The sequence below is a fragment of the Notamacropus eugenii genome, chromosome 1, assembly GCF_028372415.1.
Source record: "Notamacropus eugenii isolate mMacEug1 chromosome 1, mMacEug1.pri_v2, whole genome shotgun sequence".
Classification (NCBI taxonomy): Eukaryota; Metazoa; Chordata; class Mammalia; order Diprotodontia; family Macropodidae; genus Notamacropus; species Notamacropus eugenii.
In genome coordinates, this window is record NC_092872.1 from 567,177,155 (window position 1) to 567,192,435 (window position 15,281).

At 37.4% G+C, this 15,281-nt stretch overlaps 1 protein-coding gene and 1 long non-coding RNA gene across 3 annotated transcripts in view; one reads left to right on the top strand and one right to left on the bottom strand.

The window, feature by feature from the left end:
- DLGAP2 (DLG associated protein 2) overlaps positions 1 to 15,281 on the top strand; it is a 529,819-nt gene that overhangs the window by 477,797 nt on the left and 36,741 nt on the right. The window contains exon 7 of the mRNA XM_072634360.1: positions 7,284 to 7,633. Within this exon, the coding sequence (XP_072490461.1) occupies positions 7,284 to 7,633 (350 nt within the window). The remainder of the gene's footprint in view (positions 1 to 7,283; positions 7,634 to 15,281) is intronic.
- LOC140520429 (uncharacterized) overlaps positions 7,252 to 15,281 on the bottom strand; it is a 119,018-nt gene continuing 110,988 nt past the window's right edge. For both annotated transcript variants that reach the window (XR_011972499.1, XR_011972498.1), the window contains one exon: positions 7,252 to 7,681. This is a non-coding gene — a long non-coding RNA (uncharacterized lncRNA). The remainder of the gene's footprint in view (positions 7,682 to 15,281) is intronic.

The following is a 15,281-nucleotide window of genomic DNA, read 5'->3' on the forward strand; positions in this document are numbered from 1 at the left end:
CCTATTATTCTGTGATAGCAGTTCAAGTTTTCTGGCTTATAATATAAGAATAATGGATGGCAACAGTTTGTAGGGCTAAGGTGAGTTAAAGTGGTACAAAGTGATGAAAGAAAGATAAGAGCATTAATAATACAAAAACACACTGAAACCAAACTTCAAAGATTGTAGTTGTTCTATTTTGGTAAAGAAAGAGCAGAAGATCAAACATCTGGGATAGCCCATCAGAAACAGATTTGCTTGATTTGCCTCTACTTCTGAAGAAAAGAGACATATTTCATCTGTGGCAAAATGACTCCAAAATAGTCAATTTGGGTTTTTTTAAGGAAGAATAATAATAAGCCAGGAGAAATAAATCATTCAAATTCCTCTGACTATAGACATGACAGATTATCATGAAGCCAAAAGAAATGGAGTCTTCTCCCATCATTATGGGGGGAGGGGGAAGAGGGCAGAACAATTCAGTTTCAGGAGCATTTTATAAACTCTTGCTACATGGTCGATACTGTGTTTAGCTCTGGGGAGTTTGTATTCTACAGAATATAATATTCCTTTCGAATAGAAAGTCTCAGAAATTGCAGTTTTGCCAATAACCTAAGAGTAGGCTTCATTTGTTCATAGTGTAACAGAAGCTGCAGATTTCTTCCTGACCACGGCCTCTTCAGCAACACTCAAGAACTCCTCCATATGTAACAAAAGCATTAAAATGATACCCCCAAAATAGAGAATGCTCATTTGATATTTGTGTAGCTGGCTGAGGATTTAGATGACAATAGTTACATAGTGTTCAAAATCATTTGACGGGCTGATTAGGAGAAGAAAGTATTATGTTAGACTAAATATAGGATTCAACCAAATGAGCCATTTCTACATGGTGAATAATTAGAAATATTCCAAAATGGTTCTGACTATAATTTTAAGTTGCCCCAATCAGTTTGAGCCTATCTATGATGAGGCAAAATTAGAACCATCAATACTCTTGCAGAAGAGAGTTGGGGAGATCTCTGACTATCCACATTTTAGATGAAATGCAGCTTACTAATTGGAGGAAAAGATCAGTTAACAAAGTCCTGAAATGGGTCCATTGTCAGTCAGGCCTGATTATATTTCTTTCCCTCATTTTGGACAAATCACTGTTGCTGCTTCTTTGCTATCAAAGTAAACTGTTCAATTTATATTAAAGATGAGATTAGATTAGATAAAGCATTTATTAAAGGCTTACTGCACATAGTAAACTGGGAATAAAAATACAAGCAAGAAGACACAATACAAATTAGTGCTTGAAATAAAAATACAAGCAAGAAGAAAAATACAGTGAGAAAATCGCTGCTGCTTTCCAGAAACTTACATTTTAATGGGGGGAGATAACATATAAAAGGCAACTGAAAAACAGGGGAAATGGGGCAAGGTGGAAAATTCAAGAGAGTCAAGAGTGGAGCCAGTTTTCTAGCACATAAGTATGTTAGAAAGTAAGCATGACTGAGATGGGCACCTCCTCAAATGGAGGTTACAAGGAAAAAATTACACCTTTGAGGAGTAGATTACTGGGGTGCAGGCATCTCCAGCGTGAGAAAGACAACTGGGGCACAGATAAGAGTTCAGAAAGTCAGAAACAAGTTTATGATCTGTTTAATTAAACAACTGGAAAAATATATTTTCCCCTCTTCTCTTTAGCAGTCAATCCATTGGAGCGTCTACATACCCTTTGCATTACCAGTGGCAGACTAAGATAGAAAGTACTTGCCTCAGTACTCTTAAGGACATCATTTCATTAGCATGAGTACTCCCTCTATTAATTCATAGTGCAACCCTACCACAAGTATACAAATTATTTTTGATAGTTGCTGTGCCCCTAGAATTCATTATTTTTCAATCTATTGACAAGTCTCTCTGAACTTAGATAGGTTCATCCTTGGACAACAGATTCACAGTCAATCAGCACATCTACATCCAAAAGCTCTACAGCTTTGCATAACCTTTGAGAATGTTGGGTCACCTCTATATCACAGGGAGGCACTGGAGAAGGACCCCAATGCAAGAAGATGAAAATATGAGATAGTATATCTGCTGGATATTTTGTGTAAAGAAAAGCAGTCTTAATTATGGTTTACACAATTTTTAGGTTAAATTAAATAAATTTGGTATGGTTCACAACACAAACAGATGTGAAAAGGAAACCTCTGAGAATACCTAAGTATTAATGAAGATAACTATGAACAAATGTCTGTTGAATATACTGTTTAAATTTTCTAGGCAAATCTCTACAGGATTATGTGGCATTTCAATTATTCCTGCCTGTGAATTCCGTTATAATATTCACCATATGCTTCATTGTTCACTAGTGAGAGGAGCACAGTTGGCAAAATACAGTAACTTAGTCATTTCCATAATGACCTATCTACTCAATCTTAAGTTTGAATATAAGTATGACTTTCATAATATATTCTTTTTTTCTTGCAGTGCCTTTTAACATTACTTTTACCCAAGGGTGGTACAAACAATTTCATCAATATGATTGTTATTGCTTAAGAGAAACAAAACTTCATTTACTTTGTAATATTATCTGGGTTTTTATTGTCAGTATCTACTAGCAATTATATCCTGAAATGTCTTGTTTCAACTGTATCACTGTAACTCTGGATGCTGTGTGATTATAACACAAAGAGTGTTTAGCGAGTGAGCCATCACTAAATGATTAACATGAAGATAATTACCTATGTTTCTAACATTAGTACAGAAAATATCCATTAGGTGCTATTTACCAATATGCTTTCTTCATAGTTTTTTTCTCCTGTATTTTTCCCACTTAGGAGAAACAAAATTATATATGTGACAGATCAGTATAGTAAAACAGTTAAATAAGGGAAAAGGGGAATTGCTTTTATTACCTCTGACATCACTGTAAGTTGAGAAAACTTTAGAACATTAGTTCCTACATTAATAAGGGGAGAAAAAGGTGAGTATTATCATACCTGAGAGCTAAAAGCATTTTAGTGATAGAAGGCACATTAGAAATCATTTAGCCAAAATGTTCACAGAGATTTAGTGACTAGCCACAATTCATATAGCTATTTAGTGGCAGAACCAGGACTTGAACTTTTGTCCCAATGAATTCCACAATCCCCTATGATTCTGCCATCTCAGTTTTGGATCCTCAAAGACCAGTAATGAAGTTTGAGGCATAAAAAGTAGGGTTTACCACTTAATTGTGGTACTTGATTCAAATATCTAAGTGTAACATCATGGTGAGACATAGAAAAAACACAAAGGTTTTGTCTGTATAAAGCCAGTAGAGAAATGCTTAGCAATTTTCAAAAAATCAGTAGAGATCAATCACATATTAATATAGAAACCATCTCCAATGAGCTTTTACTCTCTCAAACCCTGTAAATTTCCAAAAGTATCTGTCAAAAACTACCTTTTAGAAATAGTGATTCATCCCCTTTCCACCCTAGTAAGATCCCTAAGTTGGCTGGTAAGACATAGAGAATGGTTTGTCTGATCTGAGTTTTCATCTACCTTGTCCGGTCCAGCTACCATTTATCTATATCAAAGGTTTTCTGGTTAGAAATCATTATATCCTTTCTTAGACATAAGGAACTTGGAATAGTTTATCTACTCTTGGCTTTTTAGAAGTCACTGAGAAATAAAAGTAATGATTATGGAAATGTTTCCACTAAATATACCAACTCACTGAGTCACAATTGTACAAAACTAGATGGTGAACTTTTTTTTAATGATTTGATATTTTATTTTCCCCAAAATTATATGCAAAAACAATCTTTAACATTCCTTTTAAAAAATTTTCATTTCTAAATTCTCTCACTCCCTTGCCTTCCCCCCTCATTGAGAAGGTAAGCTATTTGCTATAGGTTATATGTGTGCAGTCACACAAAACATATTTCCATGTTAGTCGTATCATAAAAGAAAAAAAGAAAAAAACAAGAAAGAAAAAGAAAGCAAAGAAAAAGTATGCTTTGATCTGCATCATGGTAAACTTCTTAAGGACACGGTCTACATCTTACACTTGTTTATATCTCCTTCAATACCAAGCACAACATTTTGCAAATAGTACAGAATCAATATTTACTGAGTACTTGATACTGGGGAAGTCAGACTCTGGAGGAGATGGTTTTAGATATTTTTCCTTCCTATGCAGAAAAAGTCTGTTTTCTTTGTGCTAAAGAAATAAATATGAGACTGTCACTTGTTTCAGCGCTACTTTGTCATTTTCTAATTTATAGGTTGCATTCTCGAGGCAACTCCATTTAAAATATCTACCCCACAAATTTTTAAAAAACAATCTCTAGGTCTTGAAATTCAAAAATATGTAACTTGCTCATCATAAAGAGTCATCTTTTATAAATTTTGTGGGTTGGATCATTTTGAATTTTTGAGATGACATACTATAATTACTTTATAATGCCTTAGTTTTCCATTGGTAGTAGAAAGGAAAAGTTAGTCAACTAAAAAACTATGTAGCCACGAGGGTGAAGAACCAAAAAACTTTAATTAAATCATCAGACTTCCTGATTGGCTGAGAATAAATCTGGGTTTAGAAGAATGAGCTATGTCCAGAAAACCCAGGTGGATGAATACCAAAATCAGCCCAGAGATGTTCTAAATACAATATGTCATTTTCATGTATAAATGTCAAAGAAAAGTGGTGAGGGGCTCCAAGGCTAGACAGGCCTGTTGGGTCATGCTACACCTGTACAGCTCCCTTTATAGTTAGGTTAGAAAGCTTAGATGCCACTTAGGGACCAAATAGATTTTCTTTGGCCTTTCTTAATTGACACTTACTCATGTCCCTTAGGAAATACATACCTGGTGTTGAATGTTTGAATTAAAGGATTATAAGAGAAAGAGGGAAGTGAGAGCTAAGACCAGCACAACTGGAGAAGAGAGTGACAGTTAAGGAGCTCTATCTCTTAGAGTTAACAAATGATACCTGATTGGCAACTTTCCAGCATCTACATTCGTCCTAAAGTAGAATAGGTTGCTTTGGAAGATAGTGGGTTCCTCACACCAGAGGTCTTCAAGAAAAGACTGAATGGTCACATCAAGGATTCCAGTTGAGCTGTAGGTTAGACTAGATGACCTCTAATGTCTGGAGGAGGAGGGAACTGGAAGGAAATCTGACGACAGACCACTGCACTTTGCAAACCAAGCTAGGAAACTGCAGAAGGCCCAGTACCTCCACCTTGCATCAGTAATGAGAAACATTTTGGTTGGGAATAAAGTGGGAAAATCTGTGGTGAAGAAAGTTTCCTTGGATTGGCCACAAATGGAGAATCTGGTGCCTTAACAAGCTGGTTACAGGACAGTGAGACCTCAGGCCCATGGCTGAAGGCTTCATTCTTCACACACAGAAAACTTTGAAGTATATGTCAAACTGAACTGATTGCAAAGGCTTAACATTTATTTTGCTTTGTTTCTGTTTCTTATTTTGCATCAAATTTGAAAAATCACTTTCTGTTATGAATGGGGGTAGGACATCCTTTATTTACTTATTTGTTTTGGTCCAAACTTGTGAGTGTGTGAGTGAGTGAGTGAGTGTGTGTGTGTGTGTGTGTGTGTGTGTGTGTGTGTGTGTAAATCTCAGAGTGCGAACTCTACTTTAGTAGTCTTACAGAGTTGCTGGCAGATGGTGAGAGGCTAAAGGACTTGCCAATGCTACAGTGTGGAAAAGGTAGAACTTGAACCCAGACCTTTCTGTCTTAAAGGCTAGCCTCCTAGCCCTTTTGCTATTCCAGTTTACCCCAGAGGCTAAGGAAATACTGAAAAAGACTGTTCAAATACTACGAAACTAAAACTTTGAAACATCATGGATTTTCATATTCATTTGTATTGCGTTCTTAATCCTCAGGGTACTTTCTCTGAAAATGATTACAGGGTGTTATTACTCATCGTACCTTCAAACTTGATCTCATAAAGAGCCTGAAGGATGCTTGTGTACTCATCCCCCTGTCTCTGAGAATAACAAACAATCCTCAGACATCTACAACTTATCCATGTCGGGGCTTTTTCCTTGGATTGTAGTGAAGAGTTTTTCATTACTGCTTAAGGGGCACTTTATTAACTGTTGGTTTGAAGATGAAATAAAATAACCTATTGTAGTATAAACTCATTTGAGAACTGAAGAGAGTGCTAAGGAATATTTTATCTTAGCTGACAAAATCAGTACATGCCCAAAGCTTGAGAGATCTGGTAAATGAGTTTAATGAAAATTAGGCTACTTCCAAAAACATATGTAATATTTCTTGCCTCTCCTCTCAGTTTTCTCTCTCTCTCTTTTATTTGAGCATATTTAGTAGCTATAGATGCTTACAACTCCTTAGCATGGGCTTTGGGAAAGTAAAAGCCAATCTTCCCAGCTTTATCTCACACTTCTCCCCTTGGTGAACCCTTTAGCCACAATGGTGAACTAAAATCACTGATCTTTTCCATGTTCTTACTTGTCAAGTGCCCTGTCATGAAATGCCTTCCCCCTCCCCACTCAGATATTTCCATTGTGGTGTCCATTATCCATGGTTGAACTCTGCCATAAGGACATCCTTGGTCCCTGCCACTGAAAGTGGCCTCTGCATTTTGTGGTTCTAGATACTTAACATTATCTACATTACAGTTACTATGTCTGTATAGATATGCTATTTCCCCATACTAGAACATAAAGTCTATGAAGGCATGAATTATATTTTATTAATCTTTTTATCTCTCGTAATGCAATATTTTGCATAAGGTAGAAACTCAGTAAATTGACTTCAAGAGGTAGGGATGGGAGTGGGGCAGAAGGGAGAGAGAAAGTAGCTAATAGATAATGAAACATGCATCCCTCTTCTTGGCAGAAGGGAAAAGGACTATAGGGACAGTATTACATACATTGTTAGATGCAGTCACTACATCAGTTGTTTTTGCTTAACAATTTTTCTTTATTACCAGAGACGATTCAAAGGGTTATGGGGAGATGAGATTGCATAATGCATAAAGAAGTGACTGATATAAAAAAACAAAAGGCATCAATAAACATTTTTTTTTAAGAGAAGGGAAAAGTGTCTGACAGGTAACAAAAGTGAAAGTGGCCTGAATCTGTATAAGATTAAGCCTCCACAAAACTTTTAAAAAACATGTGCAAGGCTGTTACAACTGCACACACTGCCATTTTTCAGTTGCCTTATTTGCATTTTATAGTTATTGGTATATAATTATACAGAGCAAATTCTTATGATGTAAAAGATCCACATAACCATATTAACTTTGTTTTTTTCCCTTTATTCTTTTTCCAGCTGTATCATACACAAGTTATAAAAAAACACCACCACCAGTTCCCCCTCGGACAACCTCCAAGCCTCTGATTTCTGTCACCGCCCAGAGCAGCACGGAATCTACCCAGGATGCCTACCATGACAGCCGGACTCAGAGGATCGCTCCATGGCCACAAGATGGCCGAGGCTTGTACAATTCCACAGATAGCCTGGACAGTAACAAGGCCATGAATCTCGCCCTGGAAACAGCGGCCGCCCAGCGCCATGCCTCTGAGAGCCAGAGCAGTTCAGTTCGAACTAGTGACAAAGCCGTCTTAGCGACAAAAGCTGAGGAGTTCCTCAAGAGCCGTCGTTCCTCAATAGGAATTCAGGTAGCCTGTCATTAACATCTGTTCTGTGATGAATTGCTTGCCTTGGCTCTGTAAATAGTAACAAATGAGTCAGCCAACTTTACTCACTCTAATAACCTTACAAATAACCCTGGGTGCATATAACATTCATGCTAATTCACACCAATGCAAAGTGACTACAGGACAAATCTTCAGCTGACATGCTGAGTGTAAACTGAATGAGTTCATCTAAGTAAGGCCTGGGATTAAGATGACATGGCAGACCAACAAGTAAATGGGTTGCTAGTATCTTTCTCTCCATGTCTTCCAAATCAGTGCCTTCCCAATTTTTCTTTTTGGTAGATAACTACTTAAAGATTCTGGATGTTAGTAATTTGAAAGGGCATAGGTAGACTGGCTCTTTTGTAGTATTTTATCTTTGAACAGCTAGCTTTACACACTCACCACCAATAGAAAAGGACTGAGATGATCCTTCATTATGAAGGGTTATGTGATTGCATGATTATGTAAGTATATAGATATATGATTATAAAATGATTATACTATGATTATAAAATGAAAGCAAAACTATAGCAAATTTGTTACCCAGGGATCCCAACAAACAAGGATCTTAGACCACTAATATAGCTAGGTCACAATTAGTACAAATAATAAATATCCTAAATAATTGAAAATAGTTAAATTCAAACTATTCAAAGGTACAATTATATAAAATATGAGCATTGGTTCCAGCCCAGCAGAAATATGCATGCAAATTTGAATAAGGTAACTATGTCAAGAAATTCATTATTGGCACTACTCAGAACCTGGCTGTAAATGTGTATTTACAAGTTTTAGGATATTCCTATTTATACTTCCAGTAATAGGATCTGTGAGATCTAGAACTAAAGAGGACAGTAGAAGTCATCTAGTCCAACCTCCCATTAAACAGAAAGAGGAATGACTCTGGAAGACAGAGGACCTGAGTTCAAACCCTACCTGTAACACTTACGACCTATGTGGACTTGGACAAATGACTTAACTCCACTGAGCCTCCTTTTCTTCACATGTAAAATGAGGAGGTTGGACTAGCTGATCCTAGGATCCCTTACAACTCCAGATCTATGACTCCATGAAGAGAAGCTGAATTCTGTGGTGTGATACAGTAGAAGGGTTTATGCACAGTTCAGGTAAGCTGAAGATTGCCATTTAAATATAAATGTGCTACTAGGCTTCTTCAAAAGCTAAAGATTTGTTATTTTTGACTCTACTCATTGTGCATCCTGGTTCAGATCACATCTTGTTCCTGCTTTCTAATCATATTAAATCCCTGTTCCTATCCTTCTACATATCTTCCATACAGGAACTTCTCAATATACTAAAGGTCTTTTTCTAAATCTTAATGATTCTTGGCTACCAATGCAACTTTGATGTTGTTTATCTGTCACCTCTCACTTTTGTTAAGTGCACAACAGCATCTTCAGTCAGGAAGACAAAAGAGGTACCCAGGATGTGTGTACTGCCTTCTCAAGATCTACTGACTTGTGACCCCTGAAATTCAATGTCATCAGCTGTAAACTAAAATCACTAAGTGAGAGATTATAGAGAGAAAAGAGAAGAGGGCTTGGACAAGGTCTTCTCTGGGAGGAATGACATAGATTTGTTGTTGTTGTTCAGTCAGGGAGGGTCATGTCTGACTCTTCATAGCCCATTTTAGGGTTTTGTTGGCAGAGATAATGGAGTGGTATTCCATTTCCTTCTCCAGATCATTTTACAGATGAGCAACTGAGGCAAACAAGGTTAAGTGCCTTGCCCAGACTCCCACAGTCAATAAGTGTCTGGGGCCAGATTTGAACTCAGGAAGATGAGTCTTCCTGATTCCAAGTCCAGTGCTCTATCTACTGTGCCATCTAAATGCCTATGGAGTTTTGGTGCTTACAGATATTTTGTTGTTGAATCATTTCAATTGTGTCTGACTCTCTAAGACCTGCTTTTTGGGGTTTTCTTGGCAAAGATACTGGAGTGGTTTGCCATTTCTTTTTCCTGCTCACTTTACAGATGAAGAACTGAGGCAAACAGGGCTAAGTGACCTGCTCAGGATAATGCAGCTAGCATCTGAAGCCTAATTTGGACTCAGTTTCTCCTGACTCCTGGGCAGCATTCTATCCACTGTGTCAACTACCTGCTTACGACATGGATGATGAACCTTAAAAGAAGATAGAGGAGAGTTAGGAGAACCAGGAAGGAGCACTGTCAAAAACACTCAGATACAAGAGGATGATCAATATTAGCAAATATTGCAGAGGTGAAGAATGATAAGGACTAGGAAGAGGCTTTAGATTTTATAAGAGATCATTAGTAATATTGAGGAGACCTGTTTCAGTTGTGTGATTGGATAAGAAGACAAAAGGCAAAGGGTTTAAAAGAGAATGATAAGAGGAAACAGAGATACTTAGGGTAAATAAATTTTTTTCAGGAGTTTATCTCAAAAAGGTAATAGAAGTAGAGGACAAGAGCTAGTCATGGATATTTGAGAGGTCCTTTACATAGCTTTTTTATGATATATAAATTTCGTATTACTAATCAATGATATGTACCACATAGAATTAGTTCCAAGGTTAAAACAGAAATAGAAAGTAAAACCAGTAGGGTTCTCTAGAGCCTGTACTTCTTTATTAATATCATCATGATAGAACATGAACTTTAATTGCAAGAATTTTTATTGTTGTTAAGTTGTTTTTTAATTATGTCTAACTCTTTGTGACTCCATTTGCAGTCTTCTTGGCAAAGATACTGGAGTGGTTTGCTATTTCTTTCTCTAGTTCATTTTACAGATGAGAAAACTGAGACAAAGAGGGTTAAGTGACTTGCCCATGGTCCCACAGCTAGTAAGGGTCTGAGGCCAGATTTGAACTCAGGAAGATGAGTCTTCCTGATTTCCAGCCAACTGCTCTATCCACTGTGTCACCTAGCTACCTGGAATTCCAAGAAAACAGAGCAATTACATGACCTACAGATAGAATTTCCATGGCTAAGATTAGCCAGTTAGTCAGTTGGTCAACAAGTATTTATCAGGTGTTTACTATATGCCAGGGTGTACAGAGTCTTCAAGAGAGGACTACTGTCTCTGGTATGAGGGCTGTCAAGCTTTTTTCAGGGAAGTTCATCCACCTCAGTATCCATCTGTCATACAGCTCCAAGAATCCGCAGCTTTTGCAGTGGTCACACCCAGTAAACTATCTCAGTAGACAGGGTTAAACCAGGTTGAAGGTAATCTACAGGCCTCGTATCACATCTGTGATTTTGAGGGGTGTCTACTCCAAGCATGTGAAGATTTTCATGGTGGAATGGGCATATTTGAACATTTGGTTTGAACAAGTCATGAAGGCAGCAAAAGTGGGTGATACGTACACTGCTTAGTCAGACGCCAAAGATGCCAAGATCGTCCATTCTGTCCAGAGCCACCACCTATCATCTTGACTTTTGTCTCTGGGCTCCGATGACTCTAGAAGAGCCAGTGAGCCTGATGACTGTTCAGTTCTGTCACACTTAAATCCAATCTACTCACAAATCAAAAGACATCAACGATGATGTCATTTTGATTGTCTTTGAGCAAGAAGGACAAACAACAACAAACTATGTTCTCACTGAAGTGTTGGTAATACAAAGGCAAGCAAAGAAGGAAAACAGTCACTGACTTCATGGACCTCACATGCTAATAGAAAAAATAATACATAAGAGGAAAATGAAAAGGAAGGGATAGAGAGAAAATACCTGTCACAGGGATATAGTGGAGAAGTTCAGAGAGTGCAGCTGGATAGGAAATGAAGAGATGGCTGGCTTGGGAACCTGCTTTAAATAAAGGTTCTGGGAGAAGTCCTCCATCCTCCAATCAGAAAGAGGGGTAGAGGGTGCTTCCAAGGTATGAGTCCCAAGGCTTAATTGATCTTCTAAGATAAAGAGGTTTCTGGGGCATAATGGAGAAGTACAGAGGCCTAGCAGATTCCTACAGATAAGCCCTGCTGTTGGACAATCATTTTAGAGTCTGCAGTTTTTTGAAGGAACATGAAACTCAAGATCTACTGCTCCAAATCACTAGTTTATCATCAACTGAAGGAAATTGTTCAAACAGTAATGGTCAGACTTCCCTGAGATATAACATTCTTCTTTTTAAATCAAAAGTATTCTTTACTTTAAAATTTTTTTTTATCATTTCTTAAGTCTAGAGGTCAGCATCTCAGGATCATAGATTTAAAGCTAGAAAAGACCTTAGAGATCATCCCCTCCATGCCTTCCATTTTAAAGAAAGGGAAATTGATGTCCAGAGGCCTTAAATAACTTGACCAAAATACAGCAGATAACACAGGATCAAGGTCCTCTGATTCCAATTTCAGAGCTCTTTCCACTCTACCATAATATTTCCCCTTAGAGCAGGGATTCAAAAATCCCACCTTGTGTTGGTACGGTGAAGCCTACACACTCCTCTGAATAATGTTTTTAAATGCATAAAATAAGATGCTTAGGATTAAAAAGGAAGCCAATTATAGTGAAATATATTTAGTGACATATAAAAAAAACCCTACTATTCACAGAAAGACTAGAATCCCTGTAGTAGAGGCAGAGCTAAGGACAGTTACATTATCACAAACCAGGGGAAAGGATATAAAGAAGGTGAGATATTGGGGGATAGTTGGTGAAAGTTGAGTACATGATGCTGTGAGTACTTCACAATAATTATGCTGGGTTTTATTGTAATTTATATCTAAATGTATGCTATATCCTTTTAAACATATAGTTCATTACTTTAGAAGACCTATCATTTCATCATGAGCACTCCTTTGAATGACATAATTCATGAGTCTTTCATTAAAATATAGTTTCATAAGATACTGTGGCAAAAAAAAAAAAGTGAAGAAATAAAGTTACCAACTGGTGGTCAATTTGGTAATATCTCTCCAAAGGTACCTCTGGATGACAGACAAAAACATCTATCACCAAGCCTGTTCTCTAAGCCTTTTGCTGCTTGGAAGGAATTACCTTCTGCTCTGCTGGCACAATCTTTGAGAACCTAGAGTTACCTCAGTGCCACAGAGAGTCATCAGAGGATCTGAGAAGAGATTGCATTTAATACCCAGTGACAAATGTACTTGAAAGCTTTTGGAATTTTGGAAATTCACAACAATGATTATCAATGAAGGACATTTCAGGGAATCTGAGCTGTAAGGAACCTTAAAGGATATCTAGTCTAATGCTATGTGCCAATCCAGAATCCCTTTTACAACATCCCTGACAAGTAACAGTCATCAAGTCTCTATTTGAAAAGCTCTACCAAGAAGAAATTCACTACATTATAAGATAGCCCATTTCACTGTTGGACAACTCTGACATTAAGAACACACACACAAATAATAATAATAGTTACAACAACCTTTACATAGAGTTTATCATGTATCACGTATTGTTCTAAGAGCTGAAGAACTATTTTCTCATTTGATCTGCACAACAGCCCTGGCAAGAAGGAACCAATTAATATCTTCAGTTAATGTCCCTCAACTGTAGATGAAGAATTGGAGACAAACAGAAGTTAAGTGGCTTGCCCAGGGTCACACAGCTACTAAGTGTCTGAGGCCTGATTTGAACTCAGTTCTTCCTGACTCCAGACTTGGCACTCCTCCACTGCACCACCTAACTGCCCAACAAGCCTCCATCTTGAACAGAGAACAAAAGAAAGTAAAGTAATAAAGATTTATCTCTAAATTTTTCTTTTGAGGGCTGCAGGACAGAGGTATTTCACATCAGACCTGTGATACCATTTGCTTTCAGTGTAGAAAATCTCCCTCTATACCCCTGAACCCTAACTCTATCACTTATAGGCCTAGAGGATTGCCTAGAGGCAGTGAGAAGGTAAACTGACTTGCCCATGGTAATAAAGCAAATATGGAACAGAAAAAAGACTAAAATACAGGTCTTTCTGACTCTAGGGCTATACCATGTTGCCTCTCAGATACAATACTGATGATAAAAAGTAATAAATAGCAAGATATCTTATGCTAAGTTCTATCAATAATTAAAAAACATATTTCTGATTGTGGGAGGTCTTGGAAATAGTAATTTATTTTCAAGGAGGGATATGTAGTCTCCTTCTACTGAGATCTTACAAATGATATAGAGCTCTGTCTCTTTAGGACTGTTTCAGTGTAGTCATGACTAGAGAAAGACTTGTTCTTGTCTGAGGAGCAGCCTCTCTGAGTTCAGAGAGGCTTCTTCAACAAAAGTTTGGCTATCACGTATTGAATTTTCTTTTTACTATAGCAATTCATGAAACTATCTACTGTAACAATAGAGGATTTGCAGAAGGAATCTAGTGAAATCAAAATCATGCTAGAGAAATCAAAGACCTTTTAAATAGAAAAGCAAGTATGACTAGAAGCAAAGTATGAGCTATAGAACCACTTGAGGTTCTTTTTTATACCTCTGTATATAACTGTCATCTTTACCAGTGTTAAGCGACTTATTTATTTCGACTTTTGAATTCTTTTGTTCTAACTCTCTTAATCATTATGAAATGATATGAAGAATTTATGTTCACTTGAAAAGCAAAAGAAATCATATAGTGAAATCCACAAACATACTAGTTTTAAGTTGCTACAATATCCATGGGTAATGTCCTATATATAGATGAAGGCAAATTTGTCAGTGGAAGATTCGGAAAAAAAAAAGCCAAGGTGATGACTCTGAGTGGAGACAAGAGGATGTATATGGGAGATGCTATAAAGGTAGAAATGCCAAGTCTTGACATCAACTAGGATATAAGGGCTAAGTTTGATTAAAAAGTCAAGGATAATAATGAAGTTGAAAGTCTGGATGACTGGAAGGATATTCAACAATATCAGGAAATACGGAAAAGGAGGGTGGGAAAGATAATGAGCATTATTTCTAAAATGCCAAGTTTCTTGATACCTTTGATACATTCAAGATATCTAACGTGGTAACAACACTGTAGCTTGAGACTAGAGAAAGACTAGGAATGGCTATGTTAGACCTGGGAATAATCTGCATAGATGTGATAATTGAACCCAGGGTAGTTAGTAAGATTACCAAGAAAGATAATATAGAGGGAGAAGAGGAGAATGCCAGGACAGAGCCTGGACGACAGCTTCAAGAAGCTTAAAATTCAATCACTAGCAACAACGGTTCAGTCAGATGTACTCTTAAACTCCCACCCAGGACACCTTTTTTCTCTAAGCCCACTTGTGAATCAGAAAGGCTTTATGACTAGTATAATTTAGTGAAATGAACACTGAATTTGACTGTGATCATGAGCAAATAATTTTTTCTCTCTGTTCCTCGGTTTCCTCATCTGTAAAACTTTAATATTCCTTCATCCCTAAATCTCCTAAGAAAGCATACTGGGTATCACAAGCTTCTATAGCTACTGCCCTGGTAGCAGTAATACCTCAGTTCAGAGGTGCCAATGCAAGTGGGGGAAAGCCAAGCCCGTGGACCTACCTTATATCATAAATGAGTTCCTTTGGGACTGTAAGGGCCTTATTTGCCTCAGCTGACCACTCCCCAGACCCTGGACAAAACCAGTGGCAGTTTATACCTCTAATCTCTGCTAGGGTCATCAGTGTAGATACTCTCCCTGAGGACCCAGTACAACTAACTGAGCCCTTCAGGAAGAAATGCT